The sequence below is a fragment of the Chenopodium album genome, chromosome 3 (assembly GCF_948465745.1).
Source record: "Chenopodium album chromosome 3, dcCheAlbu1.1, whole genome shotgun sequence".
Classification (NCBI taxonomy): Eukaryota; Viridiplantae; Streptophyta; class Magnoliopsida; order Caryophyllales; family Amaranthaceae; genus Chenopodium; species Chenopodium album.
This window is the reverse complement of record NC_137836.1, coordinates 31,366,860-31,377,143: the sequence shown is the minus strand read 5'-3', so window position 1 is coordinate 31,377,143 and position 10,284 is coordinate 31,366,860. Positions and strand designations below refer to the sequence as shown.

At 41.0% G+C, this 10,284-nt stretch overlaps 1 protein-coding gene across 1 annotated transcript; it reads left to right on the top strand.

Moving 5' to 3' along the window:
- Positions 1 to 9,092: 9,092 nt before the first annotated feature.
- On the top strand, positions 9,093 to 9,839 carry LOC145624986 (uncharacterized). The gene has a single exon (XM_081678069.1). The coding sequence runs from the start codon at positions 9,093 to 9,095 to the stop codon at positions 9,837 to 9,839; it is 747 nt and encodes a 248-aa protein (XP_081534195.1).
- The last annotated feature ends 445 nt before the right edge of the window (positions 9,840 to 10,284 follow it).

Genomic DNA, 10,284 nt, shown 5'->3' with positions numbered 1-10,284 from the left:
CTCTCGGAGAGCATTTTGAACATTCTAGCGTATTAATTCCCAATTGGAGTATAGAGCTTATTACTCTTCTTGGGTCCGTCAGTTACTTGTAGAGAGAAGAGTTTCTTCTTCGTGGGTGGAACCTTATCACACTTTTTCTGAAGCTCCTCTAATTGTTTCTTTGCGACTTCGAGAGCTTCACGTAGCAAACTTGATCCCTTCCACATGGACCATATAAGCATCCTTAATTCTTCTTTGCTTGCTGGTTCAGGAAAGTCATCCATGGCATCGAAAAAAGATCTCCTTCTCTTCTTCGATAGCATGAATTTCTTTAATAGGTTTGATGAGAGATAAGGGATCAACCTCATTTTCTTCATCAGAGATGGCCAAGGAATGAGCGAGGGGTGCATTGTCAATGCTTGGCTTCTTACTGGCAGGAGGCAATGGCAGTTTGTTGTTATCAATTAAATCTTGGATGGCTTCTTTAAGCTTCCAACAATTTTCAGTAAGATGGCCCCTACCTTGGTGATATTTGCAATGTGAATTGGGGTTCCAGTTAGCTGTCCTCTTCTCAACTGGTGGGTCCCTAAATGCTCCAATAGGAGTTATAAGACCTTTTGCATTTAGTCGGTCAAATGCGGTGTCATAACTCATACCTATAGGAGTAAAGTTCCTCCTAAGTGGTTTCTTTTGTCCTTGGTTATTCATAGCAAGGACTTCACTCAAATTAAAGGTGCTAACATTGTTTGAGTGGGTGGTTTTGGAAGAAGAAGGATTGTCGTTCTTCTTGCCTTTCCAGCCACTGTTGGAGTTACTGTTAGCAGCTTTCAGCTTAGCCAGGTCGTCTTCAATATTAATTCTAATGTCGTAGACGATCTTGAAGGTATGGAGATTATTTTGGTATTTGAGATGCTTGGAGTACTTCTCTTGAAGGTTTTTGATGAACAACCTCACAGATTTTTTCTCGCTTGGTACTTTAATCATCTTAGCAGAGGTTTCTCTCCATTTGTTAAAGAAAGAAGTGAAACCTTCATTCTCCTTCTGCTTGAGTATTTCAAGTTCCCTATAATCAGTTTCAACTTGAATGTTGTACTTGTACCTATCAATGAAAGCGTTCACTATTGACTCCTAAGTAGAGGTTGTTTCTTTCTCAAGGGAGAAGAACCATTGTTGGCAAACGGTTTCGAGAGATAGAGAAAACAAGAGGGAAACACTTTCTTATCGATACCCTTAATGCTCATTATTGTTTCAAAAGCTCTTAAATGAAAGTAAGGGTTATTAGTTGCTTTGAATATCGGGATGTCGTTGGCATTGAACTTCTGTGGAAGAAGATCCTTGTCCACCGAGACCCCTTGTGAACAAATGCCTTGAAACTTGTAGTCACTAGACAACTTGCTTAAGCTTTCTTGCATGAGGTCCATCTGTTGTTGCTTCACAGGATCATCGATTTTGAGGGTTAAAACCTTCAACACCTGAGTCACAGTAATCAATTGGTTCCTGAGTTCATTAACTTCCTCTTGAGTTGCCATTATCTTCTTAGCTTTCCTTTTTCGAGCTATTGGTTTGTCGAAAAGTTGAAATTGAATGAAAAGGTTGTCTTTGATCAAACGCCCTTCCTTTCTTGACCACGCGTTGTAAATTAAACCATTTTTGTTTTAATGACTTGACTCAAATTGACTTTGACTTTACGGGTTTAGAAAAAGAAAAAAGCAAAAATAGGGTGTATATTTTTGGGAATCAAGTATAGGGTTCAAACAAGTGGTTTTAATTGGAGGATTAATATCCGACTTACCCCCCTAAAAAAATGACGGAAAAACACACGCATACAAGACTCTCTTAGACATGGTCAAATTGTTCATACATATTAGTGTGTGCTTTATATGGTGAGTGCAAGTGACATGCTTTGACTCTTGTGTAAGACCATGGGACTTAGTGCCTAGACTCGATTAAGGACTTAATAAGGTATTACTATTAATAAAAATTAATCGAATTGATTAGCAAATTGTTCAATTAGACACAAGGCGATGACTCGAGCAATAAACTTAACTGTCGTTAAAGCGACAGGACTGGCGCCGCACTGTGAAGCGTAGCGCCAGACGACAGAACTCACTACTAGAATTCGGTCAAATTGTGACCGTTTTTTTACGACAGTCAATAAAACGGTCGCAAAACAAGAAATCTGCAACCGTTTTAAGGCGGTCGCAATTTTACGACTGTTTTAAAGGCGGTCGCAAATTTGCGACCGTTTTTTTACCATTTACACCGTCGCAAGTATATTTAAATAATTATTTTTTTAATAAATACATGTTAAAATTAATTAAAAATAGAAATAAATTAGTTGCGACCGCCTAAAACGGTCGCAGATTACGACCGTTATAACACACGGTCGCAGACTCGCAAATAGTCGCTAGTTGCGACCGTTTTCAACAGTCGTAAGTAGTTTTTTTATTTTCTTTTTTTAAAAAAAAAATGGGGTATATAAGCCCACTAACCCTAGCCCTAATTCCTTTTCACAATTTCAGCAGCCGCTCCTTCTCTCTTTTCTCTTTCTCTCTCCTTTCTCTCTCTTCTAACGGTTGTTTGTCTTCATCTTCCGTTCTTTCCTTCTCTCCATTCCTCTTCTCCTCCATCATTCCACCTCTCCTCCTTCATTATTTGACTTTTATTGCCGGAAATCAGAAATACTTCAAAGAAATAGATCGAAAATCGTCCAAACATTCAACCGTCACCACCATCACCTCCACCGTCAAGCTTTAGCCCACCGCCACTATCTCCACCGTCATAATCTTATGGCAAAACAAGTTGATGGTTTTTAAGGTCAAATTCGACCATGAAAAGTCTAGATCTAGACTTTTCATAGTCGAATTTGGCCTTATTAAACCAAATTTGAGGTGAAATTCGAAGTCAACTCGAGGTTTAAGGTATGTTATCGTGTTTATACTTGTTTGTCTGAGTTTTTATTCGATTTTTTTTATTTTTTTGTTTGAATTTCAGTATTCGAATGTTAATTTTTGTTCACTTTGGGATCCATTTTCGTTTTCATTTTTTTGTTAATGTTTGGATTTGATTTTTGTTATTTTTGTTAATATTACTATGTTACTATGTATGTTTGTTTTTCGTTTCGATTTTTGGGTTGATTTTTGTTAATTTTATTTCGAATTTGATTTTTTGGTTGATTATGGTTTGATAATTGTTTTATTTTTTATTTTGTGGTTTATTACTTCGAATTTTGTCTGTTTTTTTTTATTAATTCGAATTTCCATGTTTTAATTCGAATTTCCATGTTTTATTCATTGGAATTTTGTCTCTTTTTTTCGTTTGCATTTTTGCTTGGATTTTTTTGGTTTTTTTTAGGTTTTAATTAATCTTTGTTTTGGGTTGATTTTTGCTAGTTTTCGTGGTGGTTGGGGTTTTAGTGGTGGCTGGGTTTTTGTGGTGGCTGGGTTTTTGTGGTGGCTGGCTGGGGTTTTCATGGTGATTGGGTGGTGTTTTAAGGTGTGCAGTATGGTGGGTAAAGGTGGTTGTCTGGGAATGGGAAGTGGGTGGAGTTGGCTTGGGTGTGAGAAGTGGTGGGGGGCGTGGCTGTGAAGAGCAGGGGTGGTGCGTAATTACTTTTTTTTTTTTTTTTTTTCAACTTTTAGCGACGGCCAAAAGCGGTCTCTTATTTCCAAAATTGCGACCACTTATTTTACCGGTCGCAATTATTAATATTTGCGACCGTTTCCTTGCGGTCGTTGAAAATAACAAAAATGGTCGCAATAAATCTGCGACTGTCACACAGTCGTAATAATTTTTTTTTTTGCGACCAAGGAAATAACGACCACCCCTTTACGACCGTTTTTGCTATTTTCTGTGACCGGTAGAGGCGGTCGCAAAAACCTAAATTTTTAGTAGTGACTTTCGCCCAAATCTCGGCGCCATTAATGGAACGTTGATCTGGGACTGCTTTTGGTATTATTACTCTACAGGGTATGCTTAAAGTCGTACTAAGTCAACTCTGATTAAATTATTAGACTTTGATTACTCAAATTAATTAATTAGTTAATTAGGCAAAGTTCTTTTAGTCATTAATCAGTTTATTTAATCTTAACACAAGTCAAACAAACGGTGAGGAAAAAACACATAGAGTATGCACAACAAATAATGCACAATTAGTCAAGTAGGCACAATATGATGCAATGAGTTTGCAACCTAACCATGGCTCTAGTTCTCTAAAGTTCGGGATATGGGTTAGTCAAAGAGGGTCCATGGTTAATTGTCCGGATGCACCGCGCAGAAGCCTAACCGTGAAGGGTTGGCGCGAGTGGATGGGACACCGCGAGTTAAAAAAAACTCGCTTCCATGGTTTGATGAATTCAACATTCTCGGATGTACCCTTTGTTGCACAGAGCGTTCAATCAGGTAGATGGAGCATGAATTCCCAGAGGGTTATGTCCATATGTAGAACACATATGGGTTTTAGAAAAGTGAGAAAAACTCAATCAGTAAGTAGGATCGAGCAAACAATGCTAAAAAATGGTCAAAATTAGAACGCATATTTCTGGCTCGGTATTGGAAGAACTTGGCGCCAGCGAACAGAGGTCGGCGCCGCGATTTGGCTCTAGCGCCTGGCGACAAGAACTGTCGCCTGGCGCCAGACTCAAATCATCGGCGCTAGACTCTGTTTTCTGACGCTAGTTCCTACATGCCTCAACAGCTTTCTGTGCTCGATAAAATTTTTCAGTTTCGCGCAGCATTATTTCGATCCTAATTGTGAAAGATATTCCTCAAATTTCCTACGTGTAAAAATCCTATGTTTTTAACTCATTACGGATGGTCTTTCCAATGAGATCTTTTTTATGCATATGACAATAATGTTAATAAAAAGTACGCACATGAAATACTTAGAACTTTTCGAGTCTCATCCACTCATTCTAAATCATTGCCGAAATAAATTTCAAGAATTAAAATAGAAATCCTCCCCAGTGGAGTCGCCAAAAACTGTAGGGAATATTTCAAGCATTATCCCTAGCTTGAACCCCACTGTGATCATACACTAAAGTACGGTGGCGTCCAAAGGGAAGGAAGCTAGAGCAAAAGAGTCGCCAACAAGTTTTAGGAACTTGTAAACCGTTCACGAGGTGAAGGTTACACCCCTTAACGATCCAGGAGATCGTCAACTCCAATAGGTCTGGAACCATGACAGGTAGTTCGGGGATGAAGGTACAAATCCAACCTAAAAGAGATTGAACATGCCTTAATAATAGGCCTCTACTTTATTCTGATCGTATTCATGTGCGCTTTCTGACAAACATGCAATCAATAGGATTAACCCTAAACTTGTTAATCTATTTTTGTTAAATATTAATGCCCAAATAAAACTATAATTGGCGATCACTTGAATTATAATCAAATTAACCCTAAACAAGATTATTAATTATCTTATTAAGCGTGATTACAAGTGCAAATTCCCTTTAAAGATGCATAAAATGTGTGATCAAGCAATAACAATAAATATAACAAGCAACATAATAATCACAATTATAAAAATAACCATAATCATAATCATGTTAAAGCATAACAATAATAGCAAGATCCTAGGCATGATACTAATAAGATTAATAACAAACCCTAGCATATCACTAAACATCAAAGATCAAATATATATAGCTCTAACATGATATTAGGAAAGGAATAAAAGGCATTGCAGGAATCACAATTGTCATATTTGATATTAGAAATTATAGTTGTTACCCTAAACATGATACTAGGAAGATCAAAATGCCCTAACATGACACTAGGAATCATAATAATACCCTAGACATGATTTCTATATCATAATATCAATAAAATCAATTAAAGCACTTACTTAGATGCCTCGTACCTCTTTCTAATAACAAAATACACGCGTTAGTAACTTCAAGGAAAATATAAATCAAACAATTAAATTAAAAAATTGAAAGAGAGATTTGGGACCAAACCCTCAGAAATTAAAACCTTTCACGTCTAGGGCGAAAGCAACTTTGAACTTGGCAAGGTGTTTCTAAATCTTGTGAATGCGGAATTTTTAATGCAAAAGGCTAGAGAGAGAGAGAAATCTTGAAAACTAGTTGTTGTTGATTCTTGATGATTGAAAACGGAGGTTTTAGGAGGCTATTTATAGAGAAAATCAACCGGGCGGATAGAAAAACAAATAAGAGTTTCGAAGAGGATAAAACAGACCTAGCGCCAGACGCCAGGCATTAGCGCCAGGCGCTAAGGCTAGCGCCAGGCGTTAGAAAACAATTTCACGCGTTTTCTTAATTTTGATAAAATTTAACCGTACAGAAGGGTAAAATCGTATTTCCTTAAAAACACTTCTTTTATTCTGATTAAAACTCTAAAAAGTCAACTAAAGTCAATTTATCAATGCTAATTAAATTAGGAATGAAAAGAACCTTCTAGAAGAATATAGAAGACTAAAATCAATTCTAATTGCATTAGGAATGATAAATCAATATTAGGCCCTCCTCTAGATCATTGGGCCGCACATAAATATCAAAACGGGCCCATTTTAGTAATTTGGCCATAACTCCCTCATTATTCAACTGAATTGGGCTTATAATATATCGTTGGAAAACTCTTTTCAAACCCCATCCAACTACACTATTATTGGACCCTTGCTATGGACCAAACCAAATTGGATTGGCTGTTTTCTTAAAATAGGTTTTCAAAAACAGAGAGAAAGAAAAGAATTAAAAACTAACCGCAACACTAGACTTTCCACACTTTCACTTCATTCGATTATGATTCGACGCGAAAGGTACTCATCACTGGGTTTGGTTTTGGGGAGACACAAATGGGTGTCTACAGTTCCCTTCACCCTGGGTATTCTTGACTCGGTCCCTAGGATGGGGTTGCCTGGGCGATCGGCCTCCGCGGGCTCTACCTCTAGCCATGGTTTAGGGTCGCCGGAAAATGGAAGAAAATCGCAAAAATAGAGGGTACTTCAAAAATTAAAGAAAACCGAACTAAATTCGAAGAAAATTACCTTTATGAGACGCGGAATTAGCCGATCTAAGAGTTCGGAGCAACGAATTTCAGTTTCAAGGCTTTTATCTCGGGGATTCGGCGAAGTTTCAAGATGGAATCAAGTGTTTTGCTTGAGTTGGGAGTGCGAATTGGTGAAGAAATGAGGAGAGAAAGTGCATAGTTCCAGTTATATTTCCAGAAATGGGGAATTCTGGGAGTTCGCGCTCTTAATCTCTCTTTAATTACTTATTAAGTAACCGTTAAACGCACATCCTTCAAGTTAACTGCCCATTATCCATTCAACTTCCTCAATTATTATCCAAATTACAGTTATTTCATTAATGACTGTTTAAAAATTTAAATACTACCTCCGGTCCAATTTACTCGCAATAAAGGAATATTTTATGTCTCATAAATAATACCCCTTTGTTGCGAGTAAATTTGACCGGAGGTAGTATTTTGATTTAATTAAATCATTTACTTCCCTCCATTTTTTATTAAATCCAAATCCGACCCGTCATCCTTCCAAATCGGGTCTGGGGGGCAAGTTGTTTAGGTCCAATTAAGCCTAATTGGGCCTGGTCCATAAATGATTACATCAAAGCCCAAGGTCAAGGTACAAGTCTCCAATTCATGCCAAGTCAAGTCAATGGCCCGGTCAACGTGGTCAGCTCACTTGGCCTCAAGCCCATTGTTTCTCATTATGCTAAGGTATAAAAGCCATCAATTGTACCATTTATCATTCTTTCACATATTGCCTCAAGCATTAAATACTCTTGCATAGCTTTCTCTCTCTAAGCACTGTTTGACTTCGGCATCAGAGGGGCCTTCCTCGGCACAACCCCCGAGGCCAGTTTACGTGTGTTTGTTGTGTAGGAAACCCTCGGCCCAGCATTACTTGGACCGAGCCCAGTCTTCAGCCACTTTAGAAGGACCTTCGGCAAGGTCCCATTGTTTTTTACCCGAAACAATAATAATTGTATAGGATAGCTCCCGCTGAACTATCGCCCAGCCCCCAGGGTGCACACTCACCGCCGAATAAGCAGCTAAAGGAGGGCTCATCAGCCCGGCAGAGTCAGCCCGCAGGGCTGACCAGGCTAAACTCTCCACGAAGGAGATAGTACGCCTATAAATAGAGGGTAAAGTACAACGGAAAAGAGGTCAGACACTCATGTTATTACACTTTATATATCTCTCTAAGTACACTTTCTCTCTCTAAACACTCTCTAACTTAAGCTTCGGAGGGGGGTTCCTCGAGCCACCTCCGAGGGCAGTTTACGTGTGCTACCCTGTGTAGGTTGTTGACGGGACCCAGCTTACCCAGCAGAACCCTTGGATCCAAACCTGGAACAATTGGCGCTAGAAGGAGGGGATTGGATCATCTAACCTGAGGTTCACCAACTGAGCTAGGGACTAGTTAACCAACCACCATGGCCGGAGAAGAAACTGTACAAACACCCACGTCCAAAACTAATGAGACCATCCAAACACCACAAAAAACATCCCCAGTAACCAGCGATCCAAAAGGATCCATCGGAAACCCCAAATCGACCATCTCGCAGAAATCCAACCCCATCGGATCGACATCAGCCACTGCTAAAGCAGCGGCAAACCAGTAGATTTGGTAGGATCCAACTCTATTTTCAAGTACGGAATGTCGTTAACAGGCGCGTTCAATGAGCTTATTGTCTCAGCACCTGCGACCTAGAAACCGCAGCCCGTAAACATGCCAGCCATTCTGCAGAACCTCTCTAAGTGCAGCAAGGAGCAGCTGGCTGCAATGACAGCGATCCTTACCAATATGGGTAAGGGGGAAAGCCCATCACCGACAACGGCAGCTGCGGAGCCCGCAGCGAAAAAGCCGGAAGTCTCAACTCTCACCCCGGAGCAGAAAGAGCTCATTCAACTAAGGAAAAAAGGTATTGGAGCTGAAAGCTCGCAGCCTGAATCGGGAATGGAGCGTGGAGGAAATAACCCCCGCTCAAATCAGCCTAGAGAAGCGGGTCCCTCGCAGTAGGTCGCCGGCCGCAGAGCGAGGACCCAGCCCGGAGAGAGACAAACGAGCGCGAATCCAGGTTGTTCTTGATGATTCCCCATTTTGCCGTGAGATTCTGGAAGAACCCATGGAGAAGGTGAAGATGTCGAGCTGCAAGTACAATGGAACCACAACACCCAAAAGCCACATATCAGCTTTCGAGAATCATATGGTACTCTACACCATGACGGACTCAGTCTGGTGTAAGGCTTTCCCACCAACTCTGGAGGGGCTGGCAGCGGAATGGTACGGCACCATCCCCAAATGTTCTGTATACTCGAACAGCCAGCTGAAGAGAATGTTCATGGAGCATTTCATAACCTTGGTAGACAGAACCAAGATGACAACCGAGCTAATGTCCCTGGTTCAGGGAAAGGATGAGCCTCTGAGGGAGTTCATCACCAGATTCAACAAGGAGGCAACAACCATTCCAAATATGAGCCAAGAAGTAGCGCTATTAGCAATGCAGAGTGGCCTACTGCTAGGGAAACCATTCAGAGCATATATGGGGCGTAAGAGCCTCAAAACGCTCGCTGAAGCGCTGGGTAAGGCGCATGAGTTTATCAAAGCAGACGAGACTGACAGAGCAATGCTGGGTAGAAAAGCAACAGGTGACTCAGTTAAGCGGGCAGAGGTCACCCGGGCAGAGAACACACCCAAGGTGGACCGGCCAAGTAGAGCTGAGCAAAGCCGTAGAGAAGAGGACAGGGCAGTGGGACTAAGAAGGTTCGATCCAAGGAGAGGGCCAAGGCCTGGGAAGTTTGATCAGTATACCCCACTAACCCATTCCAGATCTCACATATTCAGCGTAAATAAGGCTGATGATAAGTGGTAGAGGCCTCCAAGGATGGTAAACATGAGTCGTGATACTAGTAAGTGGTGTGACTTTCACGGGGACTATGGCCATACCACTGAAGAATGCACGCACTTGAAGGACAACATAGAGGACTTAGTCAGAAGAGGATACCTGAGTCAATTTAAGTAGCGTGGTGACCCTCCCAGAAGAAGGGAGGAGGATAGAGCGGGCCAAGCTCACCGTAGAGGAGGTCAGAGGGGCCCAGCTGGAGACAAGGATAGAGATGGCAAGCCAGAGGGCAGGGTGTACGTGATCAGCGGGGGTCCAGTACATGGGGGGACAATTAATAGAGCGCGGGTTGACCTACGGGCGATGATACATCAAATAAACGACAATGATAAGCGTAGATGGCCACCTCTTCCCCCGCAGCCACGAGCCACGTTCGACGAGTATGACCAGAAGGGCATAATTTACCCTCATGATG